This window comes from Hypanus sabinus, chromosome 5 (genome assembly GCF_030144855.1).
Source record: "Hypanus sabinus isolate sHypSab1 chromosome 5, sHypSab1.hap1, whole genome shotgun sequence".
In the NCBI taxonomy this organism is placed as follows: Eukaryota; Metazoa; Chordata; class Chondrichthyes; order Myliobatiformes; family Dasyatidae; genus Hypanus; species Hypanus sabinus.
The window spans coordinates 186,214,603-186,236,424 of record NC_082710.1 but is presented as its reverse complement, the minus strand read 5'-3'; the positions used below and the strand labels follow the sequence as shown (position 1 = coordinate 186,236,424).

General features: G+C 56.4%; 2 protein-coding genes across 14 annotated transcripts in view; one reads left to right on the top strand and one right to left on the bottom strand.

Annotated features, from left to right (window-relative positions):
* The window catches only part of LOC132394740 (hepatic and glial cell adhesion molecule-like), a 60,711-nt gene extending 45,023 nt beyond the window's left edge, over positions 1–15,688 (bottom strand). For all 5 annotated transcript variants that reach the window (XM_059971153.1, XM_059971150.1, XM_059971151.1 and 2 more), the window contains exon 1: positions 15,556–15,688. In XM_059971153.1, coding sequence (XP_059827136.1) covers positions 15,556–15,580 — 25 coding nt within the window. In that variant the 5' untranslated portion in view covers positions 15,581–15,688. The remainder of the gene's footprint in view (positions 1–15,555) is intronic.
* Positions 15,689–15,844: 156 nt separating this feature from the next.
* Positions 15,845–21,822, top strand: part of LOC132394738 (hepatic and glial cell adhesion molecule-like) — a 212,347-nt gene continuing 206,369 nt past the window's right edge. For all 9 annotated transcript variants that reach the window (XM_059971139.1, XM_059971134.1, XM_059971143.1 and 6 more), the window contains exons 1-2: positions 15,845–15,939; positions 16,566–16,916. In XM_059971139.1, coding sequence (XP_059827122.1) covers positions 15,897–15,939; positions 16,566–16,916 — 394 coding nt within the window. In that variant the 5' untranslated portion in view covers positions 15,845–15,896. The remainder of the gene's footprint in view (positions 15,940–16,565; positions 16,917–21,822) is intronic.

Here is a 21,822-nt window from a genome sequence, read left to right as displayed (position 1 = left end):
CTCACAACCCACTCTCCCCAATCATCTCCCTCACACCCCCACTGTCCCCACCATCTCCCTCTCACCCACACTTGCCACATCATCTCCCTCACACCCACTCTCCCCATCATCTCCCTCACACCCCCACTCTGCCCATCATCTCCCTCACACCCCCACTCACCACCATCTCCCTCACACCCCCACTCACCATCATCTCCCTCACACCCCCTCTCCCCATCATCTCCCTCACACCCCCACTCACCACCATCTCCCTCACACCCCCACTCACCATCATCTCCCTCACACCCCCACTCTCCCCATCATCTCCCTCACACCCCCACTCTCCCCATCACCTCCCTCACAACCCCATTCTCCCCACCATCTCCCTCACACACCCACTCTCCCACCATCTCCCTCACATCCCCACTCACCACCATCACCCACACACCACCACCCAAACACACCCACTCACCACCCTCCCTCACACCCACACTCACCACCATCTCCTTCACACCCACACTCACCACCATCTCCTTCACACCCCCACTTGCCCCATCATCTCCCTCACACCCCCACCATCTCCCTCACATCCCCGCTCACCACCATCTTCTCCCACACCCACTCCCCAATCATCTCCCTCACAACCCCACACTCTCATAATCTCCCTCACATCCACTCTCCCCATCATCTCCCTCCCACACTCACTCCCCAATCATCTCCCTCACACCCCCACTCTCATAATCTCCCTCACATCCACTCTCCCCATCATCTCCCTCACACCCACTCTCCCCTCATCTCCCTCACACCCACTCTCCCCATCATCTCCCTCACACCCCCACGCACCATCACCTCCCTCACAACCCCAAACTCCACCATCACCCACACACTCCCACTCACCACCATCTCCCTCACACCCCCACTCACCACCATCTCCCTCCCACACTCACTCCCCAAACATCTAACTCACAACCCAACTCTCATAATCTCCCTCACATCCACTCTCCCCATCACCTCCCTCACAACCCCACACACCATCACCTCCCTGACAACCCCACTCACCACCATCACCCACACACCCCCACTCACCACCATCACCCACACACCCCCACTTGCCCCATCATCTCCCTCACACCCCCACTCTCCCCATCATCTCCCTCACAACCCCACTCCCCCAAACATCTCCCTCACAACCCCACTCTCCCCATCACCTCCCTCACACCCCCACTTACCCCACCATCACCCTCATACCCACACTTTCCCCATCATCTCCCTCACAACCCCACTCTCCCCATCATCTACCTCACACCATAACGCACCATCACCTCCCTCACAACCCCATTCTCCACATCAGTTCACTCACACCGCCAGTCTCCCCCACCATCTCCCTCACACCCCCACTCTCCCCACCATCTCCCTCACACCCCCACTCTCCCCACCATCTCCCTCACACCCCCCACTCTCCCCACCATCTCCCTCACACCCCCACTCTCCCCATCATCTCCCTCACATCCCCGCTCACCACCATCTTCTCCCACACCCACTCCCCAATCATCTCCCTCACACCCCCACACTCTCATAATCTCCCTCACAAACCCACTCTCCACCATCACCCACACACCCCCACTCACCACCATCACCCACACACCCCCACTCTTACCACTATCTCCCTCCCACACTCACTCCCCAATCATCTCCCTCACACCCCCACTCTCATAATCTCCCTCACATCCACTCTCCCCATCATCTCCCTCCCACACTCACTCCCCAATCATCTCCCTCACACCCCCACTCTCATAATCTCCCTCACATCCACTCTCCCCATCATCTCCCTCACACCCACTCTCCCCTCATCTCCCTCACACCCACTCTCCCCATCATCTCCCTCACACCCCCACGCACCATCACCTCCCTCACAACCCCAAACTCCACCATCACCCACACACTCCCACTCACCACCATCTCCCTCACACCCCCACTCACCACCATCTCCCTCCCACACTCACTCCCCAAACATCTAACTCACAACCCAACTCTCATAATCTCCCTCACATCCACTCTCCCCATCACCTCCCTCACAACCCCACGCACCATCACCTCCCTGACAACCCCACTCACCACCATCACCCACACACCCCCACTCACCACCATCACCCACACACCCCCACTTGCCCCATCATCTCCCTCACACCCCCACTCTCCCCATCATCTCCCTCACAACCCCACTCCCCCAAACATCTCCCTCACAACCCCACTCTCCCCATCATCTCCCTCACACCCCCACTTACCCCACCATCACCCTCATACCCACACTTTCCCCATCATCTCCCTCACAACCCCACTCTCCCCATCATCTACCTCACACCATAACGCACCATCACCTCCCTCACAACCCCATTCTCCACATCAGTTCACTCACACCGCCAGTCTCCCCACCATCTCCCTCACACCCCCACTCTCCCCACCATCTCCCTCACACCCCCACTCTCCCCACCATCTCCCTCACACCCCCACTCTCCCCACCATCTCCCTCACACCCCCACTCTCCCCACCATCTCCCTCACATCCCCACTCACCACCATCACCCACACACCCCCACTCACCACCATCTTCTCCCACACCCACTCCCCCATCATCTCCCTCACACCCCCACTGTCCCCACCATCTCCCTCTCACCCACACTTGCCACATCATCTCCCTCACACCCCCACTCTCCCCGTCTTCTCCCTCACACCCACTCTCCCCATCATCTCCCTCACACCCCCACTCTGCCCATCTTCTCCCTCACAACCCCACTCTGCCCATCATCTCCCTCACACCCCCACTCTGCCCATCTTCTCCCTCACAACCCCACTCTCCCCAATCATCTCTCTCACACCCACTTTCATCATCTCCCTCACACCCCCACTGTCCCCATCATCTCCCTCACACCCCCACTCTCCCCATCATGTCCCTCACACCCCCACTCACCATCATCTCCCTCACACCCACACTCCCCATCATCTCCCTCACACCCCCACACTCCCAATCAACTCCCTCACAACCCCACTCTCCCCAATCATCTCCCTCACACCCCCACTCTGCCCATCTTCTCCCTCACACCCCCACTCTCCCCATCATCTCACTCACACCCCCACTCTCCCCATCATCTCCCTCACACCCCCACTCTGCCCATCTTCTCCCTCACAACCCCACTCTCCCCAATCATCTCCCTCACACCCCCACTGTCCCCACCATCTCCCTCTCACCCACACTTGCCACATCATCTCCCTCACACCCCCACTCTCCCCGTCTTCTCCCTCACACCCACTCTCCCCATCATCTCCCTCACACCCCCACTCTGCCCATCTTCTCCCTCACACCCCCACTCTCCCCATCATCTCCCTCACACCCCCACTCTCCCCATCATCTCCCTCACACCCCCACTCTGCCCATCTTCTCCCTCACAACCCCACTCTCCCCAATCATCTCCCTCACACCCCCACTGTCCCCACCATCTCCCTCTCACCCACACTTGCCACATCATCTCCCTCACACCCCCTCTCCCCATCATCTCCCTCACACCCACTCTCCCCATCATCTCCCTCACACCCCCACTCTGCCCATCATCTCCCTCACAACCCCACTCCCCCAATCATCTCCCCCACACCCACTCTCCCCATCATGTCCCTCACACCCCCACTCACCATTATCTCCCTCACACACACACTCACCACCATCTCCATCACACCCACACTTGCCACATCATCTCCCTCACAGCCCCCTGTCCCCATCATCTCCCTCACACCCCCCACTCTCCCCATCCCCTCCCTCACAACCCCGCTCACCACCATCTGCTCCCACACCCACACTCTCATAATCTCCCTCACACCCCCACACACCATCACCTTCCTGACAACCCCACTCTCCTCATCAGTTCACTCACACCCCCACTCTCCCCCACCATCTCCCTCACACCCCCACTCTCCCCATCATCTCCCTCACAACCCCACTCTCCCCATCATCTCCCTCACACCCCCACTCTCCCCATCATCTCCCTCACACCCCCACTCTGCCCATCTTCTCCCTCACAACCCCACTCTCCCCAATCATCTCCCTGACAACCCCACTGTCCCCACCATCTCCCTCTCACCCACACTTGCCACATCATCTCCCTCACACCCCCACTCTCCCCGTCTTCTCCCTCACACCCACTCTCCCCATCATCTCCCTCACACCCCCACTCTGCCCATCTTCTCCCTCACACCCCCACTCTCCCCATCATCTCCCTCACACCCCCACTCTCCCCATCATCTCCCTCACACCCCCACTCTGCCCATCTTCTCCCTCACAACCCCACTCTCCCCAATCATCTCCCTCACACCCCACTGTCCCCACCATCTCCCTCTCACCCACACTTGCCACATCATCTCCCTCACACCCCCTCTCCCCATCATCTCCCTCACACCCACTCTCCCCATCATCTCCCTCACACCCCCACTCTGCCCATCATCTCCCTCACAACCCCACTCCCCCAATCATCTCCCCCACACCCACTCTCCCCATCATGTCCCTCACACCCCCACTCACCATTATCTCCCTCACACACACACTCACCACCATCTCCATCACACCCACACTTGCCACATCATCTCCCTCACAGCCCCCTGTCCCCATCATCTCCCTCACACCCCCACTCTCCCCATCCCCTCCCTCACAACCCCGCTCACCACCATCTGCTCCCACACCCACACTCTCATAATCTCCCTCACACCCCCACACACCATCACCTTCCTGACAACCCCACTCTCCCCATCAGTTCACTCACACCCCCACTCTCCCCCCACCATCTCCCTCACACCCACTCCCCATCTTATCCCTCACAACCCCACTCTCCCCATCATCTCCCTCACACCCCCACTCTCCCCATCATCTCCCTCACACCCCCACTCTCCCCATCATCTCCCTCACACCCCCTCTCTCCCCATCATCTCCCTCACAACCCCACTCTCCCCATCATCTCCCTCACACCCACACTCCCATCATCTCCCTCACACCCCCACTCTCCCCATCATCTCCCTCACACCCCCACTCTCCTCATCATCTCCCTCACACCCCCTCTCTCCCCATCATCTCCCTCACAACCCCACTCTCCCCATCATCTCCCTCACACCCCCACACACCATCACCTCCCTGACAACCCCACTCTCCCCATCAGTTCACTCACACCCCCACTCTCCCCCACCATCTCCCTCACACCCACTCCCCATCTTATCCCTCACAACCCCACTCTCCCCATCATCTCCCTCACACCCCCACTCTCCCCATCATCTCCCTCACAACCCCACTCTCCCCATCATCTCCCTCACACCCCCACTCTCCTCATCATCTCCCTCACACCCCCTCTCTCCCCATCATCTCCCTCACACCCCCACTCTGCCCATCTTCTCCCTCACAACCCCACTCTGCCCATCTTCTCCCTCACACCCCCACTCTCCTCATCATCTCCCTCACACCCCCTCTCTCCCCATCATCTCCCTCACACCCCCACTCTGCCCATCTTCTCCCTCACAACCCCACTCTGCCCATCATCTCCCTCACACCCCCACTCTGCCCATCTTCTCCCTCACAACCCCACTCTCCCCAATCATCTCCCTCACACCCACTTTCATCATCTCCCTCACACCCCCACTGTCCCCATCATGTCCCTCACACCCCCACTGACCCCATCATCTCCATCACACACCCACTCTCCAGATCATCTCCCTCACACCCCCACACTCCCCAATCATCTCCCTCACACCCCCACACTCCCCATCATCTCCCTCACACCCCCACACTCCCCAATCATCTCCCTCACACCCCCACTCTGCCCATCTTCTCCCTCACACCCCCACTCTCCCCATCATCTCCCTCACACCCCCACTCTCCCCATCATCTCCCTCACACCCCCACTCTGCCCATCTTCTCCCTCACAACCCCACTCTCCCCAATCATCTCCCTCACACCCCCACTCTCCCCGTCTTCTCCCTCACACCCACTCTCCCCATCATCTCCCTCACACCCCCACTCTGCCCATCTTCTCCCTCACAACCCCACTCTCCCCAATCATCTCCCTCACACCCACTTTCATCATCTCCCTCACACCCCCACTGTCCCCATCATGTCCCTCACACCCCCACTGACCCCATCATCTCCATCACACACCCACTCTCCAGATCATCTCCCTCACACCCCCACTCACCATCATCTCCCTCACACCCACACTCCCCATCATCTCCCTCACACCCCCACACTCCCCAATCATCTCTCTCACACCCCCACTCTGCCCATCTTCTCCCTCACACCCCCACTCTCCCCATCATCTCCCTCACACCCCCACTCTCCCCATCATCTCCCTCACACCCCCACTCTGCCCATCTTCTCCCTCACAACCCCACTCTCCCCAATCATCTCCCTCACACCCCCACTCTCCCCGTCTTCTCCCTCACACCCACTCTCCCCATCATCTCCCTCACACCCCCACTCTGCCCATCTTCTCCCTCACACCCCCACTCTCCCCATCTTCTCCCTCACACCCCCACTCTCCCCATCATCTCCCTCACACCCCCACTCTGCCCATCTTCTCCCTCACAACCCACTCTCCCCAATCATCTCCCTCACACCCCCACTGTCCCCACCATCTCCCTCTCACCCACACTTGCCACATCATCTCCCTCACACCCACTCTCCCCATCATCTCCCTCACACCCCCACTCTGCCCATCATCTCCCTCACACCCCCACTCTGCCCATCATCTCCCTCACACCCCCACTCTCCCCGTCTTCTCCCTCACACCCACTCTCCCCATCATCTCCCTCACACCCCCACTCTGCCCATCTTCTCCCTCACACCCCCACTCTCCCCATCTTCTCCCTCACACCCCCACTCTCCCCATCATCTCCCTCACACCCCCACTCTGCCCATCTTCTCCCTCACAACCCACTCTCCCCAATCATCTCCCTCACACCCCCACTGTCCCCACCATCTCCCTCTCACCCACACTTGCCACATCATCTCCCTCACACCCACTCTCCCCATCATCTCCCTCACACCCCCACTCTCCCCATCATCTCCCTCACACCCCCACTCACCACCATCTCCCTCACACCCCCACTCACCACCATCTCCCTCACACCCACTCTCCCCATCATCTCCCTCACACCCCCACTCTGCCCATCATCTCCCTCACACCCCCACTCACCACCATCTCCCTCACACCCCCACTCACCATCATCTCCCTCACACCCCCTCTCCCCATCATCTCCCTCACACCCCCACTCACCACCATCTCCCTCACACCCCCACTCACCATCATCTCCCTCACACCCCCACTCTCCCCATCATCTCCCTCACACCCACACTCCCCAATCATCTCCCTCACACCCCCACTCTGCCCATCTTCTCCCTCACACCCCCACTCTCCCCATCATCTCCCTCACACCCCCACTCTCCCCATCTTCTCCCTCACACCCCCACTCTCCCCATCATCTCCCTCACACCCCCACTCTGCCCATCTTCTCCCTCACAACCCCACTCTCCCCAATCAACTCCCTCACAACCCCACTCCCCCAATCATCTCCCTCAAACCCCCACTGTCCCCACCATCTCCCTCTCACCCACACTTGCCACATCATCTCCCTCACACCCCCTCTCCCCATCATCTCCCTCACACCCACTCTCCCCATCATCTCCCTCACACCCCCACTCTGCCCATCATCTCCCTCTCCACTCACCACCATCTCCCTCACACCCCCACTCACCATCATCTCCCTCACACCCACTCTCCCCATCATCTCCCTCACACCCCCACTCTGCCCATCTTCTCCCTCACACCCCCACTCTCCCCATCTTCTCCCTCACACCCCCACTCTCCCCATCATCTCCCTCACACCCCCACTCTGCCCATCTTCTCCCTCACAACCCACTCTCCCCAATCATCTCCCTCACACCCCCACTGTCCCCACCATCTCCCTCTCACCCACACTTGCCACATCATCTCCCTCACACCCACTCTCCCCATCTCCCTCACACCCCCACTCTCCCCATCTTCTCCCTCACACCCCCACTCTCCCCATCATCTCCCTCACACCCACTCTCCCCACCATCTCCCTCTCACCCACACTTGCCACATCATCTCCCTCACACCCCCACTCTCCCCATCATCTCCCTCACACCCACTCTCCCCATCATCTCCCTCACACCCACTCTCCCCATCATCTCCCTCACACCCCCACTCTGCCCATCATCTCCCTCACACCCCCACTCACCACCATCTCCCTCACACCCCCACTCACCATCATCTCCCTCACACCCCCTCTCCCCATCATCTCCCTCACACCCCCACTCACCACCATCTCCCTCACACCCCCACTCACCATCATCTCCCTCACACCCCCACTCTCCCCATCATCTCCCTCACACCCACACTCCCCAATCATCTCCCTCACACCCCCACTCTGCCCATCTTCTCCCTCACACCCCCACTCTCCCCATCATCTCCCTCACACCCCCACTCTCCCCATCATCTCCCTCACACCCCCACTCTGCCCATCTTCTCCCTCACAACCCCACTCTCCCCAATCAACTCCCTCACAACCCCACTCCCCCAATCATCTCCCTCAAACCCCCACTGTCCCCACCATCTCCCTCTCACCCACACTTGCCACATCATCTCCCTCACACCCCCTCTCCCCATCATCTCCCTCACACCCACTCTCCCCATCATCTCCCTCACACCCCCACTCTGCCCATCATCTCCCTCTCCACTCACCACCATCTCCCTCACACCCCCACTCACCATCATCTCCCTCACACCCACTCTCCCCATCATCTCCCTCACACCCCCACTCTGCCCATCTTCTCCCTCACACCCCCACTCTCCCCATCTTCTCCCTCACACCCCCACTCTCCCCATCATCTCCCTCACACCCCCACTCTGCCCATCTTCTCCCTCACAACCCACTCTCCCCAATCATCTCCCTCACACCCCCACTCACCATCATCTCCCTCACACCCACTCTCCCCATCATCTCCCTCACACCCCCACTCTGCCCATCTTCTCCCTCACACCCCCACTCTCCCCATCTTCTCCCTCACACCCCCACTCTCCCCATCATCTCCCTCACACCCCCACTCTGCCCATCTTCTCCCTCACAACCCACTCTCCCCAATCATCTCCCTCACACCCCCACTGTCCCCACCATCTCCCTCTCACCCACACTTGCCACATCATCTCCCTCACACCCACTCTCCCCATCATCTCCCTCACACCCCCACTCTCCCCATCTTCTCCCTCACACCCCCACTCTCCCCATCATCTCCCTCACACCCCCACTCTGCCCATCTTCTCCCTCACAACCCACTCTCCCCAATCATCTCCCTCACACCCCCACTGTCCCCACCATCTCCCTCTCACCCACACTTGCCACATCATCTCCCTCACACCCACTCTCCCCATCATCTCCCTCACACCCCCACTCTGCCCATCATCTCCCTCACACCCCCACTCACCACCATCTCCCTCACACCCCCACTCACCATCATCTCCCTCACACCCCCTCTCCCCATCATCTCCCTCACACCCCCACTCACCACCATCTCCCTCACACCCCCACTCACCATCATCTCCCTCACACCCCCACTCTCCCCATCATCTCCCTCACACCCACACTCCCCAATCATCTCCCTCACACCCCCACTCTGCCCATCTTCTCCCTCACACCCCCACTCTCCCCATCATCTCCCTCACACCCCCACTCTCCCCATCATCTCCCTCACACCCCCACTCTGCCCATCTTCTCCCTCACAACCCCACTCTCCCCAATCAACTCCCTCACAACCCCACTCCCCCAATCATCTCCCTCAAACCCCCACTGTCCCCACCATCTCCCTCTCACCCACACTTGCCACATCATCTCCCTCACACCCCCTCTCCCCATCATCTCCCTCACACCCACTCTCCCCATCATCTCCCTCACACCCCCACTCTGCCCATCATCTCCCTCTCCACTCACCACCATCTCCCTCACACCCCCACTCACCATCATCTCCCTCACACCCACTCTCCCCATCATCTCCCTCACACCCCCACTCTGCCCATCTTCTCCCTCACACCCCCACTCTCCCCATCTTCTCCCTCACAACCCACTCTCCCCAATCATCTCCCTCACACCCCCACCATCTCCCTCTCACCCACACTTGCCACATCATCTCCCTCACACCCACTCTCCCCATCATCTCCCTCACACCCCCACTCTGCCCATCATCTCCCTCACACCCCCACTCACCACCATCTCCCTCACACCCCCACTCACCATCATCTCCCTCACACCCCCTCTCCCCATCATCTCCCTCACACCCCCACTCACCACCATCTCCCTCACACCCCCACTCACCATCATCTCCCTCACACCCCCACTCTCCCCATCATCTCCCTCACACCCACACTCCCCAATCATCTCCCTCACACCCCCACTCTGCCCATCTTCTCCCTCACACCCCCACTCTCCCCATCATCTCCCTCACACCCCCACTCTCCCCATCATCTCCCTCACACCCCCACTCTGCCCATCTTCTCCCTCACAACCCCACTCTCCCCAATCAACTCCCTCACAACCCCACTCCCCCAATCATCTCCCTCAAACCCCCACTGTCCCCACCATCTCCCTCTCACCCACACTTGCCACATCATCTCCCTCACACCCCCACTCTCCCCGTCTTCTCCCTCACACCCACTCTCCCCATCATCTCCCTCACACCCCCACTCTGCCCATCTTCTCCCTCACAACCCCACTCTCCCCAATCATCTCCCTCACACCCACTTTCATCATCTCCCTCACACCCCCACTGTCCCCATCATGTCCCTCACACCCCCACTGACCCCATCATCTCCATCACACACCCACTCTCCAGATCATCTCCCTCACACCCCCACTCACCATCATCTCCCTCACACCCACACTCCCCATCATCTCCCTCACACCCCCACACTCCCCAATCATCTCCCTCACACCCCCACTCTCCCCATCATCTCCCTCACACCCCCACTCTCCCCATCATCTCCCTCACACCCCCACTCTGCCCATCTTCTCCCTCACAACCCCACTCTCCCCAATCATCTCCCTCACACCCCCACTCTCCCCGTCTTCTCCCTCACACCCACTCTCCCCATCATCTCCCTCACACCCCCACTCTGCCCATCTTCTCCCTCACACCCCCACTCTCCCCATCTTCTCCCTCACACCCCCACTCTGCCCATCTTCTCCCTCACACCCACTCTCCCCATCATCTCCCTCACACCCCCACTCTGCCCATCATCTCCCTCACACCCCCACTCACCACCATCTCCCTCACACCCCCACTCACCATCATCTCCCTCACACCCCCTCTCCCCATCATCTCCCTCACACCCCCACTCACCACCATCTCCCTCACACCCCCACTCACCATCATCTCCCTCACACCCCCACTCTCCCCATCATCTCCCTCACACCCACACTCCCCAATCATCTCCCTCACACCCCCACTCTGCCCATCTTCTCCCTCACACCCCCACTCTCCCCATCATCTCCCTCACACCCCCACTCTCCCCATCATCTCCCTCACACCCCCACTCTCCCCATCATCTCCCTCACACCCCCACTCTGCCCATCTTCTCCCTCACAACCCCACTCTCCCCAATCAACTCCCTCACAACCCCACTCCCCCAATCATCTCCCTCAAACCCCCACTGTCCCCACCATCTCCCTCTCACCCACACTTGCCACATCATCTCCCTCACACCCCCACTCTCCCCGTCTTCTCCCTCACACCCACTCTCCCCATCATCTCCCTCACACCCCCACTCTGCCCATCTTCTCCCTCACAACCCCACTCTCCCCAATCATCTCCCTCACACCCCCACTCCCCCTATCATCTCCCTCACACCCCCACTGTCCCCATCATGTCCCTCACACCCCCACTGACCCCATCATCTCCATCACACACCCACTCTCCAGATCATCTCCCTCACACCCCCACTCACCATCATCTCCCTCACACCCACACTCCCCATCATCTCCCTCACACCCCCACACTCCCCAATCATCTCCCTCACACCCCCACTCTGCCCATCTTCTCCCTCACACCCCCACTCTGCCCATCATCTCACTCACACCCCCACTCTCCCCATCATCTCCCTCACACCCCCACTCTCCCCATCATCTCCCTCACACCCCCACTCTGCCCATCTTCTCCCTCACAACCCCACTCTCCCCAATCATCTCCCTCACACCCCCACTCTCCCCGTCTTCTCCCTCACACCCACTCTCCCCATCATCTCCCTCACACCCCCACTCTGCCCATCTTCTCCCTCACACCCCCACTCTCCCCATCTTCTCCCTCACACCCCCACTCTCCCCATCATCTCCCTCACACCCCCACTCTGCCCATCTTCTCCCTCACAACCCACTCTCCCCAATCATCTCCCTCACACCCCCACTGTCCCCACCATCTCCCTCTCACCCACACTTGCCACATCATCTCCCTCACACCCACTCTCCCCATCATCTCCCTCACACCCCCACTCTGCCCATCATCTCCCTCACACCCCCACTCACCACCATCTCCCTCACACCCCCACTCACCATCATCTCCCTCACACCCCCTCTCCCCATCATCTCCCTCACACCCCCACTCACCATCATCTCCCTCACACCCCCACTCTCCCCATCATCTCCCTCACACCCACACTCCCCAATCATCTCCCTCACACCCCCACTCTGCCCATCTTCTCCCTCACACCCCCACTCTCCCCATCATCTCCCTCACACCCCCACTCTCCCCATCATCTCCCTCACACCCCCACTCTCCCCATCATCTCCCTCACACCCCCACTCTCCCCATCATCTCCCTCACACCCCCACTCTCCCCATCTTCTCCCTCACAACCCCACTCTCCCCAATCAACTCCCTCACAACCCCACTCCCCCAATCATCTCCCTCAAACCCCCACTGTCCCCACCATCTCCCTCTCACCCACACTTGCCACATCATCTCCCTCACACCCCCTCTCCCCATCATCTCCCTCACACCCACTCTCCCCATCATCTCCCTCACACCCCCACTCTGCCCATCATCTCCCTCTCCACTCACCACCATCTCCCTCACACCCCCACTCACCATCATCTCCCTCACACCCACTCTCCCCATCATCTCCCTCACACCCCCACTCTGCCCATCTTCTCCCTCACACCCCCACTCTCCCCATCTTCTCCCTCACACCCCCACTCTCCCCATCTTCTCCCTCACACCCCCACTCTCCCCATCATCTCCCTCACACCCCCACTCTGCCCATCTTCTCCCTCACAACCCACTCTCCCCAATCATCTCCCTCACACCCCCACTGTCCCCACCATCTCCCTCTCACCCACACTTGCCACATCATCTCCCTCACACCCCCACTCTCCCCATCATCTCCCTCACACCCACTCTCCCCACCATCTCCCTCTCACCCACACTTGCCACATCATCTCCCTCACACCCCCACTCTCCCCATCATCTCCCTCACACCCACTCTCCCCATCATCTCCCTCACACCCACTCTCCCCATCATCTCCCTCACACCCCCACTCTGCCCATCATCTCCCTCACACCCCCACTCACCACCATCTCCCTCACACCCCCACTCACCATCATCTCCCTCACACCCCCTCTCCCCATCATCTCCCTCACACCCCCACTCACCACCATCTCCCTCACACCCCCACTCACCATCATCTCCCTCACACCCCCACTCTCCCCATCATCTCCCTCACACCCACACTCCCCAATCATCTCCCTCACACCCCCACTCTGCCCATCTTCTCCCTCACACCCCCACTCTCCCCATCATCTCCCTCACACCCCCACTCTCCCCATCATCTCCCTCACACCCCCACTCTGCCCATCTTCTCCCTCACAACCCCACTCTCCCCAATCAACTCCCTCACAACCCCACTCCCTCAATCATCTCCCTCAAACCCCCACTGTCCCCACCATCTCCCTCACATCCCCACTCTCCCCATCATCTCCCTCACACCCCCACTCTCCCCATCATCTCCCTCACACCCCCACTCTGCCCATCTTCTCCCTCACAACCCCACTCTCCCCAATCAACTCCCTCACAACCCCACTCCCTCAATCATCTCCCTCAAACCCCCACTGTCCCCACCATCTCCCTCACATCCCCACTCTCCCCATCATCTCCCTCAAACCCCCACTGTCCCCACCATCTCCCTCTCACCCACACTTGCCACATCATCTCCCTCACACCCCCTCTCCCCATCATCTCCCTCACACCCACTCTCCCCATCATCTCCCTCACACCCCCACTCACCACCATCTCCCTCACACCCCCACTCACCATCATCTCCCTCACACCCCCTCTCCCCATCATCTCCCTCACACCCACTCTCCCCATCATCTCCCTCACACCCCCACTCACCACCATCTCCCTCACACCCCCACTCACCATCATCTCCCTCACACCCCCACTCTCCCCATCATCTCCCTCACACCCACACTCCCCAATCATCTCCCTCACACCCCCACTCTGCCCATCTTCTCCCTCACAACCCCACTCTCCCCAATCAACTCCCTCACAACCCCACTCCCCCTATCATCTCCCTCACACCCCCACTGTCCCCACCATCTCCCTCTCACCCACACTTGCCACATCATCTCCCTCACACCCCCACTGTCTCCATCATCTCCCTCACACCCCCGCTCTCATCTCCCTCACACCCCCACTGTCCCCCAATCATCTCCCTCACACCCCCACTCTCCCCATCATCTCCCTCACACCCCCGCTCTCATCTCCCTCACACCCCCGCTCTCCTCATCATCTCCCTCACACCCCCACTCTCCCCATCATCTCCCTCACACCCCCGCTCTCCTCATCATCTCCCTCACACCCCCGCTCTCCTCATCATCTCCCTCACACCCCCGCTCTCATCTCCCTCACACCCCCGCTCTCCTCATCATCTCCCTCACACCCCCACTCTCCCCATCATCTCCCTCACACCCCCGCTCTCCTCATCATCTCCCTCACACCCCCGCTCTCCTCATCATCTCCCTCACACCCCCACTCTCCCCATCATCTCCCTCACACCCCCGCTCTCATCTCCCTCACACCCCCGCTCTCCTCATCATCTCCCTCACACCCCCACTCTCCCCATCATCTCCCTCACACCCCCGCTCTCCTCATCATCTCCCTCACACCCCCACTCTCCCCATCATCTCCCTCACACCCCCGCTCTCATCTCCCTCACACCCCCGCTCTCCTCATCATCTCCCTCACATACCCACTCTCCTCATCATCTCCCACACACCCCCACTGTCCCCATCATCTCCCTCACACCCCCACTGTCCCCATCATCTCCCTCACACACCCACTCTCCCCACCATCTCCCTCACACCCCCACTCACCACCATCTCCCTCACAACCCCACTGTCCCCATCTTCTCCCTCACAACCCCACTCTCCTCATATCTCCCCATTCATGTTTTATGTTTTTCCGCCTCATCACGCTGGATCCGTTTACCTGACAACCAAATGTAAATTCTCATTTTGCCCTCCCGCCGGGCGGGACGAGAAACCCGTTTGGCCGTTACCGGAGACCAGTTGTGAGGCTGCGCTCAGAGCAGGAGCTCGCGCCCATTGCGCCCCGCCCCGCCCCCCGGAACCAGGCCACGCCCCTCTCCCCGGCCCTGCCTATCAGAGAACCGAGCTTGTGCACGGCACGCCCCTCCTCCTGGCTCCACATGACTTACACATGATGACTGCCAATCCTCATGACCTGCAGGTCTCCAGCAAACCACGTGACCCTTCCGTCAATCTGTACGCCCCGCCTCTTCATCTCCTAGGTAACGGCGTTGGAGCGGAATGTGGCTCCGAGCCTGGTTCTCGTTGCTCTGCTTATTGCACGGTGAGTGTTGAGGGAGGAGGGAGGAGGCAGGAGGCAGGGGAGGTGACCTGAAGGAAAGGACGGGATGGTGAGGTGGAGAGAAAGTCAAAGTGGTAGGGTGGTCTGGTGAGAGAGGAGGTGGGGAGAGGCAGGGGCAGCAATGGAGTTGGGGTTGCGGGGGAGAATATCTGGGAGGGGAGGGAAGGGGGAGAAGGGGAGGAAGAGGAATGGTGGGGAGTAGGGAGGGGACCCCAATTCTCATCCTCACCCCTGATTAACCCATTCCTGATTCCCCCGTTCTCCCCATCCCCGCTCACCCCGTCCCTTCCCATGTCGCCTCCATGCCCCCATTCGCACCGTCCTCTTCTCCAACCCCGTCTTCCTCTGTCGCCTGCCTCTCCCCCACACATCCTCTTCCGCCCCCCATCTCATTCACCAGAATTCTTGCCCACCCCCTCTGGGACATAATTTAGGCACTTTCAGCTCTCCCCTCTCAACAGGCACTCAAAATTAAAGCGGCTGTCTCTCCCCCTCCCTCCCCCAGCTCCACTGTCACACCATTTAACGAGGCAGATTCCAGACAGGCACACGGAAACATTTGTTATTCACCATTTTGAACAATCTGTTCACAAGGCAATAATCTTCAGTTTGTTCACAGTTGCATCCCATGGCTCTGAGTGTCCAATACATCTTTGCTGGTCGTTACTCATCTGTTTTACTGGAAGGATACAGTGGCAGTGAACTCCAAAAGGGATCGATGATTAAGTGGTCACTTGTCCTACGTGACCGGATTTCCTTGATGGTGCTTCATGTCATTGGATCACCTAATATCCGTTACAGTGACTATTACATCCATCGAATAGATTACAACACAAGGAATGGCTCTCTGACGTTGAACAATATAGATCTGGATGATCGTGGCATTTATGAAAATACCATAACAACATATGGTGAAACTGTGCAGAAATCTTACTATATTAAAGTTCTGGATGTCAGAGGTATGGACATCTATTCCTGTTTTGACTGCTGTTGTTTTAAATCTGTTTATGACCACTGCCTGTCTGTCTATGGGATTTTGTAAGTATGTGACTTAAAAAAAACATAGAAAGTCTATAGCACAATACTAGCCCTTCAGCCCACAAAGCCGAACATGCCCTTACCTGAGAAATTACCTAGGGTTACCCATAGCCCACTATTTTTCTGTGCTCCATGTACCTATCCAGGAGTCTCTTAAAAGACCCTATCGTAACGCCTCAACCACCGTTGCCGGCAGCCCATTCCATGCACTCACATAATGAACTCTGCATAATAAACTTACCCCAACATCTCCTCTGTACCTACTTCCAAGCACCTTAAAACTCTGTCCTCTCGTGCTAGCCATTTCAGCCCTGCAAAAAAACCTCTGACTATCCACACAATCAATGCCTCTCATCATCTTATATACCTCTTTCAGGTCACTTCTCATCCTCTATCGCTCCAAGGGGAAAGGGCCAAGTTCACTCAATCTATTCTCATAAGACATGCCCCAATCCGGGTGACATCATTGGAAATCTCCTCTGCACCCTTCCTATGGTTTCCACATCCTTCTATAAGAGCATAAGAAATAGGAGCTGGAGTGGGCCATGCGGCCCATCGAACCTGCCCCGCCATTCAATAAGATCATGACTGATCTGACCGTAAACTCAGCTCCATCTACCTGCCTTCTCCCCATAACCCTTAAGTTCCTTACTGTTTAAAAAAAAACTATCTTAAATATATTTAGTGAAGAAGCTTTAACTGCTTCCCTGGGCAGAGAATTCCACAGATTCACCACTCTCTGGGAAAAACAGTTTCTCCTCATCTCCATCCTTAATTTTCTTCGCCAAATCTTGAGGCAATGTCCTCTTGTTCTAGTCTCACCTACGAATGGAAACAACTTTCCTACTTCTATCTTATCTATCCCTTTCAAATTTTCAATGTTTCTATAAGATCCCCTCTTATTCTTCTGAACTCCAGAGAGTATAGCCCCAGTTGACTCAATCTCTCCTCATAGGTTAACCCCTTCATCCCTGGAATCAACCTGGTGAACCTTGTCTCCACTGCCTCCAAAGCCAGTATACCAACAGTATAGAGACCAGAACTGCACACAGTACTCCAGGTGCGACCGCACCAGTACCCTGTATAGTTCCAGCAAGACCTCCCTGCTCTTGAATTCAATCCCTGTAGGGTTATCCCTTCCTGTCGTGAAGTGACCAGAAGTAAGCACAGTACTCCAAGTGGGGTCTGACCACCTATATAGCTGCTAATCACAATCCTATGATTGCACCTATAAGGCCAGTGCACCTTATGCCTTTTTAACCACAGAGTCAACCTGCGCAGCAGCTTTGAGTGTCCTATGGAATTGGACCCAAAGTTCCCCCGATCCGCCACACTGCCAAGAGTCTTGCCATTAATGCTATATTCTACCATCATGTTTGACCAACCAAAATGGATTGAACTCCATCTGCCACTTCTCAGCCCAGTTTTCCATCCTATCAAAGTCCCACTGTAACCTCTGACAGCCCTACACACTATCGACAACACACTGAACCTTAGTGTCATCAGCAGATTTACTAACCCATTCCTGAGGCACACCACTGGTAACCAAACTCCATGCAGAATATGACCTGTATACAACCATTCTTTGCCTTGTGTGGGCAAGCCAGTTCTGGATCCACAAAGCAATGTCCCTTGGATCCCGTGCCTCCTTACTTTCTCAATAAGGCTTGTATGGGGTACCTTATCAAATGCCTTTCTGAAATCCATATACACTACATCTACTGCTCTTCCTTCATCAATGTGTTTAGTCACATCCTCAAAAAATTCAATCAGGCTCAAGGCATGACCTGCCTTTGACCAAACCATTCTATTCCTAATCATATTATGCCTCTCTAAATGTTCAAAAACCCTGCCTGTCAGGATCTTTTCCATCAACTTAACAACCACTGAAGTAAGACTTACTGGTCTATAATTTCCTGGGCTACCTCTACTCCCTTTCTTGAATAAGGGAACACCATCCGCAACCCTCCAATCCTCTGGAACCTCTCCCGACCCCATTGCTGATGCAAAGATCATCGCCAGAGGTTCAGCAATTTCCTCCCTCACCTCCCAGATCAGCCTGGGGTGCATCTCATCCGGTCCCGGTGACTTATCTAGCTCGATGCTTTCCAATATCTCCATCACATCCTCTTTCTTAATGTCTATGTGCTCAAGCTTTTCAATCCTCTGTAAATCGCCAAGAACCTTTTTCATAGTGAATACTGAAGCAAAGTATTCTTTAAGTACATCTGCTAACTCCTCTGGTTCCATATACACTTTTCCACTCTCACACTTGATTGGTCCATTTCTCTCACATCTTATCCTCTTGCTCTTCACATACTTGTTTAATGCCTTGGGGTTTTCCTTCATCCTGCTCACCAAGGCCTTCTCGAGGCCCCTTTTGCCATTCCTAATTTCATTCTTAAGCTCCTTCCTGCTAGCCTTATAATCTTCTAGATCTCTATCATTACCTAGTTTTTTGAACCTTTCCTAAGCTTTTCTTTTCTTTTTGAATAGATTTATTACAGCTTTTGTAGGTTCCTTTCCCCTACCATAACTTTCCTGTCTCATTGAAATGTACCTATGCAGAACTCCACACAAATAACTCCTGAACATTTTCCACATTTCTTCCTTACATTTCCCTCAGAAAATGTTCCCAATTTATGCTTCCAAGTTCCTGCCTGATAGCCTCATCTTTCCCCTTACTGCAATTAAACACATTACTAACTTGTTTGCACCTATCCCTCTCCAATGCTTTGGTGATCACTCTCTCCAAAGTGCTCTCCCACTGAGAGATCTGACACCTGACCAGGTTCAGTTCTGAATTCCAGTCAAGTACAGTCTCTCCTCTTGTAGGCTTATCGACATATTGTTTGACAAAGCCTTCCTGAATGCACCTAACAAACCTCACCCCATCTGAACCTCTTGCTCTAGGGACATGTCAATCAATATTTCGGAAATTTAAATCTCCCACCACGAGAACTTAGTTATTATTACACCAATTTGTATAACAGTAAAAATGTGTCCAGTCTGTCCTCCACATCAATGCTAATCCGTGGGCTCATTCCATTTTCCATGCCTAGGCAATTCCATGTTTGTCCTGGCACTTCTTAAATGTTGTTAGTGACATTGCTTTCAACCCTCTCTACTATTAAGTTCCAAGTGCTTTCTGCACTAGCTGAAAAAGGTCTCCACCTGATCCACACAAAATTTCCATCTTTACATAAACCTATGCCTTCTAATTTTATTGATATCTAATAACATACAACATAGAAAAGTACAGTCAGTATAATATTGTGCTGAACAAATTAAATTAGTAATTAAATGGCCAACTGAATGCCATGTCCATATCCTTCCATTTTCTGCACGTTTGTGTGCCTATCTCAGGCCTCTTTAATGCCTATATTGTAACTGCCTCCACCATCACTCCAGGTAGGACATTCCAACTACCTACCATGTTGTGTATTTTAAAAAAAAGACTGCCCTTCTTATTCCAATGAGTTCTTCCCAGTAACTTGGCAATGATCTGAGACTCTTAGATTTTTACGTACCTCAGATGTTGGGCTCATGTGGCCTTCACCGGTCGTGGTCAATTATGGGTACTGCGCCTCTGGTAGTCACTGAGAGTGGCTTCTGCAGGGCTCAAACCAGGGCAGAGTTGATGTGGAGATCCATCTGTTACCCATACAGTGGGACCACTCTCTCCATGTTGATATGGAGATCCGTCTGTTACCCACACAATGGGACCCCCCTCTCCATGCTGATATGGAGATCCGTCTGTTACCCACACAATGGGACCCCCCTCTCCATGTTGATATGGAGATCCGTCTGTTACCCACACAATGGGACCCCCCTCTCCATGCTGATATGGAGATCCGTCTGTTACCCACACAATGGGACCCCCCTCTCCATGCTGATATGGAGATCCGTCTGTTACCCACACAATGGGACCCCCCTCTCCATGCTGATATGGAGATCCGTCTGTTACCCACACAATGGGACCCCCCTCTCCATGCTGATATGGAGATCAGTCTGTTACCCACACAATGGGACCCCCCTCTCCATGCTGATATGGAGATCCGTCTGTTACCCACACAATGGGACCCCCCTCTCCATGCTGATATGGAGATCCGTCTGTTACCCACACAATGGGACACCCCACCCCCCCCCCCCCCCCATGCCGATGACAGGTCCAAAGGAACGACAAAAGTCGATACCGTTTGGTGCCAGCAGCATTGCAGGAGTGGCCGTGCCGGTGCTGGGTACAGAGTCAGCTGTCTTCGGGACTCCGACTCCGGATTTTTCCTCGGGGTTCACTCACAAAGCCTTTCCCGTGAGTGGGTATAACCGCAAGGCAGCAGAGGTTTGAAATCGGAGTTTTCCCTCTCCTTGATGAGCTACCATCAGTGGTTAACGAGCCCCATCTGCCCGGAGCAACTGGCTTTAAGGCATCAGTGGCCTGCCTTTGCCCCTTCTCCTGTCAGTGAGAATAGCTCTGCCAGGCCCAAGGACTATGCCACATGCGAAGGTCAGGAGTTGGACTTGGTTGTCAGAGGCTGTTTGAGATGCACGCCATGTACAGCATTTGTTTAGCAGTGGAAGCTCATCCACACTACCACCCTTTGGCTGTGACTACCCTTGGAGCCATAGATCTGTAATTACTAGTCCTTTCCCTGTTGTCCTTGTCTTCCAGTCATCTGGAATCTTACTTGTGGCCAGATAAGAAAGAAACATTAAGAAAGAAAGTTTTCTGGAAAAAGTTTTTCCACCTAGAGAGTTGGAGGCCAATTCTCTGGATGCCTTCAAGAAAGAATTAGATAGAGCTCTTCAAGATAACGGGGTCAGGGG